The sequence below is a fragment of the Danio rerio genome, chromosome 7 (genome assembly GCF_052040795.2).
Source record: "Danio rerio strain M-AB ecotype USA chromosome 7, GRCz13ab, whole genome shotgun sequence".
Lineage (NCBI taxonomy): Eukaryota > Metazoa > Chordata > Actinopteri > Cypriniformes > Danionidae > Danio > Danio rerio.
In genome coordinates, this window is record NC_141027.1 from 57,840,469 (window position 1) to 57,855,924 (window position 15,456).

Here is a 15,456-nt window from a genome sequence, read left to right on the forward strand (position 1 = left end):
AAATTTTATTGAACATCTTTTGAGAGATCTGAAAATGGCTGTACGCCGTCGCTTCCCATCCAACCTGATAGAGCTTGAGAGGTACTGCAAAGAGGAATAGGCAAAAATTCCCAAAGACAGGTGTGCTAAGCTTGTGGCATCATATTCAAAAAGACTTGCATTAACAAAGGTGCATTAACAAAGTATTGAGAAAAGGCTGTGAATACTTATTTACATGTGATTTTTCAGCTTTTTACTTTTAATAAATTTGCAACAATTTCAAAAAATCTTTTTTCACATCGTCATTATGGGGTAATTTGTGTGGAATTTTGAGGAACTAAACTAATATAATACATTTTGGAATCAGGCTGTGACATAAAGAAATATTGAAAAAGTGAAGCGCTATCATAACCAAATCAGAACCAGCGAGCTTCTTGCTGTGAGGCGACACCGCTACCCACTGTGCCACCATGTTGCAAAAGTTATTAAGTTTAAATGAATTAAGTGCTGAAAATCAGTTGAGGCTCTGCCATTATTTTTATAGCTCCTGGTGTGTTTTGTTTAAGGGCTGTTTGCAGGTGTAAAGTAGGGTGGCTGGGAGAGCTCAAATTGTCTAAAATACTTAAGAAATTGCAGGCATATAGTAAAACACAGTAAAACACAACAATGAGAAAACAACAATTTGACAACGTCTGCACACATTCCCATGCAAATTCAAAAATGTACTGCAAATAGTGCAAACCACAATGGAAATGTGTCAATGGTGTTGTCAGAGAGAGCTGAGTTTCTTGTTCAGTTTAGGGTCTTCATTGTACTGGTACTTGATGTTTGTATATTTTAAGTTTTTAGAGTAACTCTTGCTAACGTGGTATTAAAAGAACATTTCATTTATCATTAATTAATTTGTCAAATTATTAGGACTAAATATATACCCACAACAAGAAACCATATGATCAGTACATTAAAGTAAACAAAAACTCATGTCACTGCACTATTTGGTGTATGTTTCTGTATTTGCATATGTTTTTCTATATACACGTTTTTTTAACTTGCACTGTGATTGAGCTCTCTTGGCGACCAAAGTACTCAATATTCCACAGTGACAGTTTTAAAATCATGCTAAAAGACAATTCTGATAGAACCAAATTATGTTTATTTACATGTTTATTATCTCAGGACAGATCGATCTTATTTTAGGGTTGAAACTTCAGTAGTTCTCAACCAAGTTCCTGGAGGACCACCAGCTCTGCACATTTTCCATGTCTCCTGAATCAGATTATCAGCTCATTAACAGACTGAAAGACCTGTAATGGCTATGACAGACAAAGGAGACATCCAAGACATGCAGTGCTGGTGATCCTCCAGGAACAGGTTGAGAAACACTGCATTACATTATATTATAGGCATTGCATTATTATGTACATTATACGTCGGCATACATTATATGCATAAATAGCAATTTACATAATATTTCTTATATATTCCAGCAAAAATGACAGTACAGGGTTCAAATGCATGCATTTTGTTAAGTGAAATGAACTTTAACTAAAATAAATAAACAAATAAATAAAGGAATGTACAAAATACGAATGACTTTTATACGTTTATACTGTATGTTTCTAGGAAGATGAGAAGTTATGAGAGTGGTATCATGAAGATAGACTGTGTTTGAGTTGTGTATTATAATTCACAGAGGTCATGTTGTAACCCAGAATCCCAACTCAGCTCATAAGATAAGCTCTGTGCTTCCTCAACTTGACAGAATGTTTTTATAGTGTTTGGAAGTTGCACAACAGTCCAGCAATAAAATAAAACAAAAGCTTGTTAATTTGATGAATTCATTCTCCGGGTCAGAGTCACACCGAGTGTTATGGAAACAGATCAACCCATAGTTAAAAAAAAAAAAAAAAAAAAAAAAAACAGATGCGCTGGTTCTTCTCACTCAACCTTTTAAAATGCACCTTAATTCACTGAACAAGAGTGTTTTCAGATTTGAGAAAAGCAGCTGAAATAAAGGAAAGTCAAGTTTGTTGACGAACTCATGTTCGAGATCTGTTTTGTGGTCTGGAATGTGAAAATTAACTTATAATGTATTGTATTTCTCCTCTGTTTATTGACTAGCCATTATGGGCATTTTTGTTTGACTGCTAGTAATATGTTGTCCCTGCTGAAATGTGCTCTATGACTATTTACTTGTGTTAGGCTGGAAACTCGAACCCTTCCAGAAATGCACAAACACAGGCACATTAAACCATGTGACTGCAGAGATTGAATGTGGAGTTTATATAGGCAGCCAGACACTAATAGGATTAAAAGCCACAGAAACACTAGCGTACCTCTCTGTTAAACCTCCTCAGAGTTTACTTCTGTCCAACTGCAGAGTAATTGTGCTTGTTTTACAGAACACATTTGCCAGTGTGTTTCACATGGAATATGAGGAGATTGCTGGATCCACAGACTTCCCAAACAGGTGGGTTTATCCTTAAACAACAGAAGATAACACAATGCAAGACAATGCATCATGTTTAATAAAATAAATGATATGCTGCTAACTTGTACCAAACTTTTTTTTTTCAATTTGTACATTAGTAAACCAGTGAAACTTTTGTTCACATTAATGCACTTAAAATTAATATGTGTTAATGTGCTGTTAAAGTAAATGTTAAAGAGGCCCTACTTTGCATTATAAAAGGTCATATTTTGGTTTTAGGGGTCTCTAATAACAGGCTAATATGCATGTAAGGTCAAAAAACACTTTCATTGTTACAAAATATGCATTTATTTTTCCCTAATTATTCCAGTGACTCCCATTCGATTTGTTTAGTGATTTTTTTGTTCCCAAACCCTCCTTAGTGCGAAGCTAAGCTGATTGGTCCAGCACAAGACAGAGATAAATGGAAAAAGCATGTGTCGCGTTTTCAACGTGGTTTTATACGCGAGTGGTGAATAGCCCCATGAAGATTTAACCTGAGAGATACAGTACAAGCACTGATCTTGAATAGATATGTGATTCAAGTCACACAGAATGATTACAAGTCAATTAATTAAACATATTTGCAAACTACACAAAACGAGGCAACAATTTTATTCACACTTACATGTTATGATGCGGAGGAAGAAGAAACTGGTCCATATGAACTGTGACAGTTACTGACAAAGTCCCTGTCAAAGTCTGACAAAGACCCATACATTATAGTCTCTGCTGCTCCTTCCTTTAATAGCAAACAACACGATTCATTTATTCGACTCAATAGAATTAATCGTTTTAAACACGGTGCACTTTCAGATTCAAACCTCGGCTGGATGTTTTTATTCATTTGGAGCTGTGTACACTCATGCATGGAAAGTCATTTTCAAAAACCCTTTATAGGGGCTCTTTAAAATACACAATTTTTGAAGTGCATGATGGCATGTGAAAAAAATAAATATTTTGAATTTGTAGTCATGAACAGGTAAAGTCTGAAAGCATATCACATGACATCCACAAGCATATGATAACAGGACGTAATATAACTACTGCAAATATGTGTACAAAGGTCAGCCAGTGAATAACATGTAACCATCGTACTCAATTGTTTTGATTTTTTTTTTTTCATGACTACTTTGTTTTTGAGTGACATTCATTCAGAAAGTAAGGCACACATGCTGTCACTGGGGCTGTACCTTTCCAAAAGGTAAACATTTATAGCTTAAGGTATCAATGTGGATGCCTAAACAGTACAATATTATATCTTTTCAAAATTGTTGGTAAAAATATGTGGCTTTAAGGTATCAATATGTACCTTAAATTGTAGAGTTTGAAAACCTTTAAACTGAACAATTATTTCTAAGATTGTCTGTTTTTAGATGAAGTAAACTAGTAGTCAGGAGTGTACAAACTCACTTTCATTTGTACATTTTATTGACATTTTAAATGACTTTGAGTTTTTTTTGTTTTGTTTATAGATGCAGCTAAAACATATATGGTTGTAAATGGACAGATAGGTCAGAATGTGTCATAAGCATAGCCTTGACTTTGGCAGGTTTTTCTGTGTTTTTATGCCTTTTGCTTACATGCCAGTTTTCATTTATTTTTTGCATGTTTACAAGAAGAACTTTATTCTTTGTTATTAAACGACTTCACAGTGGTATGGGAAATATTTAATCTAAGAATGCTTTTCGCAAGTTTTTGACTAGTGTGCCAAACTAGCTCAAGTATTTTGAGTCATTTTGAGAGTAGTCAGATTGAAATGGGCGTTTTGGACAGGTTTGTTTCAGGGTACTAGTAAGAAAAATTTAAATCATCATAATCTTCCCTTTCTGAGTGTTAAATATTGAATAACGTTGATGCAAACTTTAGTCTTTCCAGTAAAAAGATAGTAGGGATTGACTTGTAGTTGTTCTGGCTTTCAGATACAGTAGTATGTGTCATATCACAATGTCAAGAAAACAATTTCAAATAATGTTTGAGGTGGCGCAGTCACGGTGGTGCAGTGGGTAGCATGATCACATCACAGCAAGAAGGTTGCTAATTCGAGCCCCGGCTGGGTCAGTTGGCATTTCTGTGTGGAGTTTGCATGTTCTTCCTATGTTAGTGTGGGTTTCCTCCGGGTGCACCGGAAGTCCAAAAACATGTGGTTATAGGTGAATTGGGTAAGCTAAAATGTCTGTAGTGTATGGGTGTTTCCCATTGATGGGTTGCAACTGGAAGAGCATCCGTGCGTAAAACATATGCTGAAGAAGTTTGCGGTTCATTTCGATGTGGCGACCCCAGATTAATGAAAGGACTATGGATGAATGAATAAAATATAAATACATAATATAATTGTGTACACTATAACAAGTGATTATTTGAATTTAAGAGAAGTGAGTAAACTTGTTAAATAGTTAAATAGTTAAAAATAAACTATTAATATTAGGTTAAGTCAACTAAATAGTTCCTAGTTTCAACAGGTTAACTCACTTGTCGTTTTAAGGCGGCAATGTGTTTTCTCACTTCTCAAAGGCAAAGCAACTAGTCACTTATTTACAGTGCCAAAACATACTTTTATGGACACTTTTGTTGTACTTTATTTCAGATATTTACATTTACATATTTAGTCTTCCTTTAACTCCATTATATTGAAAAAGTGTCAGTTTTACTTATATGCATATTAAGTGTCCAGCAAAAATGAGTTCACTCCCCACAGATCTCTCTTTTAAATTAATATTTTCTATAGGAAACTATACAATAATACATTTGTTCATATACATTGCATTAGTGGGTATCAAAGCCAAATCTGGAGCTAATATAAAAAATAAACTATAATCATAGTCTAAAAAACAGTACACCTAAATAAGAGAATCAAAAAATGTATACATAAAAGTCAGTAGAAATTTTGTAGTTTGTAATTTTTTTCAATTTTAAATGCATTATCTTTTTATTCCTAAAGATGTTAGATGACCAAACTCTTATTATGAATATAACTGTAATAAAAAAAATATTTAAATGCATCAAAATACAGTTGAAGTCAGTATTATTAACCTCCTTATGATTTTTTTCTTTTTTAAATATTTCCAATGTGATGTTTAACAGAGCAAGGAAAAGTTCACTATATGTCTGACAGTAATGTTTTTGTTCTTTTGGAGAAAGTCTTATTTGTTTTATTTTGGCTAGAATCAGTTTTTAGTTCTTAGTTCTTTTTCAAGAACTTTTTTAAGGTCAAAATTATTAGCCCCTTTAAGCTATATTTTATTCGATAGTCTACAGAACAAACCATCATTACACAATAACTTGCCTAATTACCCCAACCTGCCTAGTTAACTTAATTAACCTAGTTAAGCCTTTAAATGTCACTTTAAGCTGTATAGAAGTGTCTTAAAAATTATCTAGTCAAAAAATATTTACTGTCATCATGGCAAAGATAAAATAAATCAGAGTTTAGAAATGAATTATTAAAACTATTATGTTTAGAAATGTGTTGAAAAAATCTTCTCTCAGTTAAAAAGAAATTGGAGAAAAAATAAACAGGAAGGCTAATAATTTTGACTTCAACTGTATGTTATCTATATTCACTGAGAAATGGACAAATATTCATTTTCAAAATGGATTTAATTATGCTGCTTATGGTCTATATTTAAATAAAACAACAGTTTGGAAAAAATAACGTTTATTATCATGGTTCGCTTGTTGAATTTTAAGTTACCTGCCAACTAATTCTCATTAGATTACAAGTATACTGTTAGGTTAGGGTTAGGGTTAGTGTAAGTTGACATGTAGTTGCAAAGTTTTATAGTTAAATGTCCGTTGAAGTAACAAATCAACAGATAATAAGCAGACAGTCTACTAATACTGAAATTCACCATCAAAATAAAGTGTGACCTTTTTTCAAAATATTTAATCATCACTAGTATTATCAATGTTGCACATCATCTGAAACTAATGATGTCAATGAAGTTAAAAGCATGATCACTTAAACCTTTCTCCCCTGTGTTTTACAGAGAATGTGACGTCAACAAGATTAACTACATGTACGCTCAGTATGTCAAAAACACTATGGAGACACTGAACATCACAGATACCACCAAAGATCAGCTATTTTCATGGACAGTAAGTGCTCAGGGGAATGCTGCAATGGAAAGTAAGCTGCCATAGGGTCATCCCACTCTGGGTCACCCTGATGTTTCTGAGATTTCACAGGCCTCTTATTCAGACATTCTCCTCCCCCATTTTGTGTATGAATTGTCAGTTTTCCCAAAGATGCTTTACTCTGAACTAATTTTAACTCCATGGCATTCATGATTTTTTCCTCTTTTCTTTTTTAAAGAGTGAAGATCCACAGTCCACGAACTGTCAAATCAAAAGTCTGCTGTGCACACCAATAAGGAATGGGAAGAAAGACAAAGTAATAGGTATGTGTGATGTCCATTATAAAATAACACAATAAAATACACATTAATGGTTCGTATTAATACAAAAGAGTAAAACTATTGTTTTTAGGGGACAGAACATCAAAATGACTTAAGCCAATTAATATCCTTTTAGCAAGAACTCAACCCCTATCTTTTATTTTACTCAGAATGCATCAAAATAGTTAATAGGTTGTTTTTAATCTTGTGGTTCTGGTGACGCGCGAAATTCAGATGGAGGGCAGGAAGAAAAAAAAATGAATGGGACACATAGAGCAAAGTCCATATTTTTGAGATTTATACCATATTTGAAAGTAAATATAAATAGATAATAGTCACAATGTTGGGTATGATCTTTATATTATGAAGAGGGACGATTTTTCTCCTAAACTAAAATATATTTGCCTGTCATCAAGGGGGTAGATACTGTATAAGCCAACCCAGGCTCATTCTGAAAACGTAGTCCCATGGACGTTTCTGGAGACTGCAAAATACATCCTGAGAGGTATGTATTTTTGCAGTTTTTGTTCTCGCGTAAACCCACTAGAGGCCGCTGTCGACCGACTGAATGATTGACTGGGCGACCGTCTGAATTGACCGACCCACCCTCCTCCTTCCATAAATCCAACCAATTTTACAGATCCGCCTGCCCGCTTATTTCCCTTAACCCAACCGACGGTTTACAAAAGCCTATCAGAAAAAGAAAAGTCTTCATCTACTTTTTACCACGTTTTTTAATTTTACCACATTCTCACCCTGTTGTTCACTTGTTCATTTTATTTTTTGGATTCTGTTTTTGTCTTACGTGATTTCTCTTCCACCGACTCGAACACGGTCGTCGTCGTCACGGTCAACTCCTCTCTGCGTCTCAAGTCCGCCGACATACACAACGAGCTAACTGGACAAACTGGTTGCGGCAGGAAAGTCCTCCACACAGAGAGCAGCGGTCAGCCGGTAGGCGCCAAAATGAACGGTGTCATACCGCCCCGTAGCGTTCACTTAAAAAATTAAATGCAGCCATACGTACCTCCGGCTACTTAATTTGCGGTCTCCAGAAACATCCGAATCATCCAGAAACATCCAGAACATTCAGAATGAGCCTGTGTTGGTATAAGCTATTACGTTACATGTCATAGTAATTATATTGTTGCTGTGGTTCAACACAACTGTAGTAATAAACATATTATTCAATAGGCTTCATTTTTTACGCTAGAATTTTACACCATCACAATGCACCACTGTTTACACTAACGTTACAGTATCTATTACAGGTTATCAGTTTACTATACTACTTTATTCTGTATCATTCATTAACAAAAAAAAAAAAAAAAACATATTTATTACAAACTATAGTTTTTCCCCCATGCAGATATCTTCCAGACATCCCAAAATAGTAGATGAAAGCACAGAAAAGCGTGGATGTATAGTCTACATTATTTTGTATGTATTTTTAAGAGACTGAAAAGTGCTCCACAATACACAATAATAGCTGTCTAGTTTTTGTCGCAAAGATTGCAATTCTTTTTTGCTGTCAATAAACTTACCATCACCAAACATTCACCGCTGCTGTGCATCTCTATGTTTACATCGGTTGTTTATTTCACCGAAACGTCAGTAAAGGCTTGGATTATAGTAAAACAAGAAGGAGATTTCATTACAGCGATTAAATGACAGGGTGCATTATTTATATTCTCCTGGATTTTGTATGTGTGGTGGTGTTTGTATATGATTTTATATAGCACATTATCTTATTTATACACATAGCTAGGCCTGTATATAATCTTTAATGTGCTGTCAAATTAATTATCGCACTCAAATAAAGTTTGTACACATGGATGTATTGAATAAATGTTTATTACAAAGCGCTTTTTCCTCAGTTTTTTAGCCAGTTTTTTTAACTTTCTCCCTTTTATACGCAAAACTTTTTGGAAGTGTATAAATTCTGTGCGGCATTTTTATTTTGGCCGATTTAAACAATTATAAACAACACAAAACGTAAACATTTTGATGTTCTGATATCGATTCCTATGTTGAAGAATCACTTCCTTCCCTCCATCTCAAATTTTGCGCATCATCAATGAAGTCATGTAAAAACAACCTATATATAATGCATAATTTATTTGACAATATTCTTATCAGTCTGCATTTGTCAGGTGTTTTTTTTGTTGTTGTTTTGCTGCTGATATTGATTTCTCAGCAGTTATCTCCATCATGGTGCTGGTCAAATATAAGTTTAATCCACAATGCGCATAGACATTGCTTACTACACTCAGAGGGATGCGCAGCAGCACACAAACATCTTTTACCCTATAGTGGCCCAGGAAAAAAAAACACAGGTTTCTTAGGTTCCTAATGACCCCAAACATTTACAGACCAATTACATAGGGAAATGTGAATTTTTTTATGATAAACTGTAAAAAACTTTATGTATTTTTTTAAAAGTTACTTCTTAATTTCGCACTTATGCAGTGTTTGTGTGGATATTTTGTACCTTTTTATCCATTTATTACTGCTTTCCTGTAATAAATAAGTAATAAAATACTTATTAATGGTTCATAATAAAATAAAAAGTAAAACTATTTTCCATATTTTAGGAGGTTAATAAATAACCTTCTAACAAACTCAAAACCCACCTTGTATTTTATACAAAATTCATCAATATGGTAAATTATAGTTCAATAAATTAAATTGTAAATTAAGTTACATATAAAATATAATTTGACAATGTTCCTATCAGTCAGTTTTGCTGCTGATATGGATTAACCAGCAGTGATCTTCATCATGGTGCTGGGTAAATACAAGTGCCAGATCAATAAAAGGAGATCAAGCTTACTGAACCACTTGTGATGAAAATAAAGCCAAGATCCTTTTTAGTTGATTATATTATTTTATCTGCCTCTACGCATAATTGAGGTTAATTAAATCGTGACTGATAAACCATGTAATTATCTCAACCTTAAAGGATCAATGGAGAATGTAATTTATTCGCTCATGCTTGTTCCAAACCCTTATAGATTTCATTCTTTTCTATAATACAAACTGAGTTTTAGGAAAATGCCCTTTTGATTTTGGTCCCTGTGTAATTGAAGTAAATCACTGGCATCAGGTTAAAACATAGGTCTCAAACTACATTCCTGGAGGGCTGCAGCTCTGCACAGTTTTTCTCCAATCCTAATCAAACACAGCTGATTCAACTAATCAAGGTGTTTAAGACTACTAGAGACTATTAAGCAGGTGTGAGTTGGAGGTTGTTGGAGATAAACTAGCTGCAACCCTCCAGCAATTGAATTTGAGACCACTGGGCCATAAGAAGCATACCATAGACATCTAAGAGTTAATTACATAAGGATGAGAATATAGTGACCAAAATATGATTTGATTGTATATTTTCCTTCGAAATTTAAACACGATGAACGGTTTAACATGGATAAATTGTTATTTTTGTTTATTTATTTTTTATTTTTTTATAAACCACCACATAAAAGACTCCACTATTAGACACACTAGAGCTATTTTTAAAAGTTGCTTTGTTCCTTTGTGTTTTGGTCTCTGAATGTAGGCGTCTGCCAGTTAGTCAATAAGATGGATGAAGCTTCAGGGGAGGTGAAAGCCTTTAATAGGAATGATGAGCAGTTTCTAGAGGCCTTTGCAGTCTTCTGTGGCCTGGGCATCCAGAACACACAGATGTATGAAGCAGTGGAAAGAGCAATGGCCAAGCAAGAGGTCACACTTGAGGTTAGTGTGCTAATCTATACCTTAATGAAACAAAAATAAAAAAAAAGTATATATATAAAAAACATTATAAAATGAAAACGGACTGGACTGAAATTATGAAAGATAAATTTCAGACTCTTGTTTTAACTACAGGGATATGTTTGTGATTAGGAAACCATGTATTGGAAACTGTCAAGGATTCAAACACATGTAGGCTCTTTTTACACCTGATATTAAGATGTGCTTTTGTTGATCTGATCACAAGTCTAGTTTTTAAAAAGGAAAATTTATGGCACATTTGTGACTTGTTGCTATTATGAAACAACTGAAATAGACTGCTAAATGCTTGTCTAAAGTCAAAGCCGGTTTGGGATTTGTATCTGTAGGTGAGTCTACATTGTGTATATACATTGCTTAACACACACATTAGGGATGCGCAACAGCACCCAAACGTCTTTAAATTAGTATTTCTGTTGGACAGGTAATTTTCTGTTTTAAAACTATTTTAGTCACACAGAGCTGATGTAGATTGTGTTGTTTTATGAATGGGATATATGCACAGAAGTCCAGTCATTGAAATCATCCAGTGAAAGATTGATGTGACTATTTTTAGTTTCATAAGGGACCTTATACAGCATAAGTAACAACAACGCATCAGTAAATAGCGCTATTCTGTCTAGCCTGCTTTACTAAGGTGAAGCTGGTTTTATATTCACATCACATTAGTTCATTTTTGAACACTGACAGCCTGTGACACGCTCCCTATATTGTTCACCATGCTACTCTGAATATTGGGTCTGAAATAGCATGTAAGTATGGCTTAGTAATTAGTGTAATTCCTGTATGCCGCCAGCTAACCACTAAGCATACAGTAGTGGCTTTAGGATAAAGCACATGAGAGTGAGAGCAGCGATCCTTGCATGTATGAAATATTGCACATTATGACAAGTTTTGCTTAGGGATGTAACGGTATTGTAAATACCGTCATACCGCAATATAATTTTTTTTCGATATTACCGTAGTCGCATGACTCGGTAAAACTATAGATCTTCTGAGAAAATTTGCTCAGGCGAATGAAGCGAATGGGAGGTAGCGAAAACTACAATTCCCATCAGCCCAGGCTTGGCCATAATCCCTTGCGGTCTGTTGTCGCTACAGATCCAGTAATGCGGAAATGGAGTGTGCTGCTAGAAGCAGGGATGGAAAAGAGCTGGAAAACCCTAAAACGGGTGTTGTCGCCGCGCGCGTACTGAATAGCGGTGTTGTCGCGCGAGTTCTTATCAGCTGTGTTGTCGCGCGCGTTCTGATCAGCTGTGTTGTCGCGCGCGTTCTGATCAGCTGTGTGGTCGCGCGCATTCTGATCAGCTGTGTGGTCGCGCGAGTTCTTATCAGCTGTGTTGTCGCGCGCGTTCTGATCAGCTGTGTTGTCTCGCGCGTACTGTAAAGCGGGACGGAGGGTATGTCGCGTCGCGGGGGCACTTTTGATCATTTTGGAAGGGAACTTTCTATCCAAGACTAAAAAGGGCATGTGCACTGCACAGGTTGAGCCCTGTGTGTGCACGTGCCTGCAAGTTGGGGAATATGACTAATAATCAGTCATGGGGATTGCAGAAACACAGCACACTGTTCAGATTGATGCAGACATGAGACCTCTATCTTACTCATGGTTTGTCCTCTCAAGTGGGGGAAAGACAATGCACAACGTTACCCACTGCTGTCAACCTGGGCCAAGTCATATCTCTCTTGTCCCAGAAACCTCAGTCCCAAATGAGAGTGTTTTTTTCTGTTGCAGGGGACATTGTAAATACCCAGAGATACCAGCTTTTACCAGATTATATTTATATGATAATTTTCCTTTAAACCCATCTCTATCTAAGTGAGTGAGTGATTAAATGTTGAATGTGATGAGTTTTCAACACTACTAAATTGAAACTTAATTTTTTTACATGGTTTAATATTTTTTTGTTATTAAAATTGAAGTTCCTGTTTCAAAGCTTACAGATAGATGGCTATTTTGTATGTCATTGACACTTTTGGCACTTTTTTGGAGTATTTTCATAAGTTTTGTTTTTTCCTGTAAATGATTCAATAAATACCGTACCGTGACATTCATACCGAGGTATTACCGTACCGTGAAATTCTGATACCGTTACATCCCTAGTTTTGCTTGTTACACAACCGAAAAAATGGTAGATATAATACAGTTTTTCGTACAGAATTGTAGTCTTATAAAGTACTGTAAAGTTTTCTAACTGGCAAATGACATGAACTAGTGGGTCTTTGTCATCTTTAATGTGCATGCATGTGTTTCAGGAGGAGTGGCTTTGGACCGCAGAGGAGGGATTGTGTTCGAAAGATATTGTGCTAACCGCATTCTGCATCTTTAAGCCTTAAAATTTTTGGATGATGTCTCATGTTTTGGATGATTGTTCTTTTCACATGATCAGTTCCTCTTCTATCTTTGCATAATGATTTCATTCGAAGACGCTTCATTTAATTACCTTCGAATACAAACAGAAGCATATATGCATGTTAAAACTGTAAAAGCAGAATAGTGTTTAGGTGTAATAGGTGTTGATCTGAAACAAAAAAATCTATAATTTCATTAATCAAGTAACCATATAGCTTGTTTAATTGATCTAGTTCTTTAAATTAAAGCACATTTATTGTGCTGTTTAAAATTTGCTTTGGCTTTCACAGTATTAGATTGAAAGACCAGAGAAAGACAAAACTCGCCCACAGACCGTCGCTCATCAGTAAAGGAGTTGATAGCGGTCGAAAGACAAAAAGTGGACAAAAGAGACATACTTAAATGCCAGCTATGAACAGTAATGTGATCCCTTTGTCCACTTGTGAATGGATCGACAAAGAACACATCATAATACTAGGTGTGAATAGGGCAGTAGATGTTTTGTTTGCTGTTGTTGATGTAAACAATAAAGCAGCAGCTCATCTGCGTCTAAAGAGACACACAAGAGCGTTTTTGTTTCCACTCAGATGTGGACTTTTACAGCATGGAATAATAAAGGGTGCGTGAGGCATTTTGAACTGAAACTCAAGAGGGGCTTACCGATGCGGCATAACGCAGTGTGGCTACTCGCAGTAACATAACAGTAACATCTACTACAGTAAATAATTGAACAACTATTTGAACTGTACAACAGTTTGTAAATTATAAATTAACATTTATTTTATATTTTTTTTATTCTCAAACTTTGCAGCTTTTGTCACTGAAATGTATCTTTATAGGCTTCTGGAAGAACCTTTCCTGAGCCTCTTGGTTTGGAAAGTCAAAAATGTCTGGCCCATTTATTGAGACATTTATTAAACATGAAAGCATGAAAAATGTAGATGTGAACATGTCATGGCCAGAAGCAGCTTTACAAAAAATTATTTGTCCATTCATTTTACTGAGCTAAGTGCCTTATCATGGGTCACCAAAGCAGAAGGAACTGCCACAGGACAATTACAAACAATGCAATTTGGAAACACTGCAAATGATGAAAGATGAAAATTAGTTAAAATGCACATCTATAAATTGAATACTTGTTTTCTAAAAGGAAATAGGCCCATAAACGACTATTTATAGCAAAAAGGGCATTACAAGAAATTACATTATTAAATATTTATGTAAAAAGAAAAAGTTATCTAATTATTCCAGCCAGCTTTTAGTGGACTTGCAATATTGTCGAAACAGAACTTTCAGTTCTTCTATATAAAAAGGCCACATCCAATATTTTGCTCGTCTCCAACTATTGACAGAATGCGGGATGTATTTGAGGAACGGGCAGGAGACATGCAATTTCCAGAAGTTTATTATTTGTTTACGGGCATCCGGGAGTGTCTGTGCATTTGCAGGAGACTCCCGTAACTTCCAGGAGGCTTGGGATGTTTGCATCTGCAAATATTTTAGCTGCAGTGACGCAAGCACAGAAAAGAAATGACATGCTATTGTGTAAATAACATCTTACTTATGACTATTTAGCTTATTTATTAAAAAAAGTTGAGATCTGGCGCTATATAGATTATAGAATTAATGTGACTTGAAGAGGGCGGGGCACCCCCCTGATATATTGGTAGGGAAAACACTGTTTTACAAACGGCCGCAAACATTTTGCACGCTGCTTAAGTCAACTCTAAGTGGAAAAATTGCATTATGTTAGTCGCTTTTTTTTTATTCTACAATCAAATGAAAGCAGAGGCAGAGTTTCCGTTGAGGTGACAACAATGTTTGTGTTGTCAAGACGACTACGGAGACTTTTAAAGATGGAGGAGAGATATGTGGTTGCTGTTTTGAGTCATCCGGTGCACAAATCTTGAACATCACAAAATTATGAAATATTAAAATTATACCAACATCAAAAGCAATGTTCGCGCACAGTTCGCGTTTCCGTAACATAAAAGCTTGTTTTGTTTGATCAGCCCCTAAGGGTCCAATGATCACACCGAACGCACTTTTCCATTCTGAGAAAGCGAGGCGCACTGCAATGCCTTTATTTGTTGTCAAGAAAAAAAAAAGCTTTTTATGTCACTAGGCAATGACTAAATAAGCTGCCTATTGTGCGCGAACGTTGCTGTTAATATTAGTATAATATTAATATTTAATTATACTGTGAAATTCAAGATTTGTAAAGTCATACAGCTACAAATAACAGCGAACCCAAATCTCTCCTCCATCTTTAAAAGTCTCTGTAGATGTCTTGACAATACAAAAATTGCTGTCACCTCAACGTAAACCCTGCCTCTGCTCTGATGTAGCGTGCTTTTTCCACACAGTGTTTCCTTTTTTTCAACTGCAGGCGCACATCTTTAACGACAAAAACACAAGCGTAGTAGGCAGTTTAAATGCAAGTCGCACAGGGCGATTAATCAGTGCGTGAAACACTTGTGGTCCTT

General features: G+C 35.4%; 2 protein-coding genes across 11 annotated transcripts in view; one reads left to right on the forward strand and one right to left on the reverse strand.

The window, feature by feature from the left end:
- Positions 1–15,456, reverse strand: part of LOC147843209 (uncharacterized) — a 527,423-nt gene that overhangs the window by 167,273 nt on the left and 344,694 nt on the right. The gene's annotated exons all lie outside the window — the stretch shown is intronic.
- pde5ab (phosphodiesterase 5A, cGMP-specific, b) overlaps positions 1–15,456 on the forward strand; it is a 109,654-nt gene that overhangs the window by 49,331 nt on the left and 44,867 nt on the right. For 9 of the 10 annotated variants that reach the window (XR_015494749.1, XR_015494750.1, XM_087259345.1 and 6 more), the window contains 4 exon segments: positions 2,382–2,449; positions 6,439–6,547; positions 6,765–6,849; positions 10,406–10,581. Coding sequence is in view for 7 of the 10 variants with exons in the window: in XM_087259345.1 (XP_087115471.1) it covers positions 2,382–2,449; positions 6,439–6,547; positions 6,765–6,849; positions 10,406–10,581 (438 nt within the window). In the remaining 3 variants the exon portion in view is untranslated. 10 annotated transcript variants of the gene reach the window in all.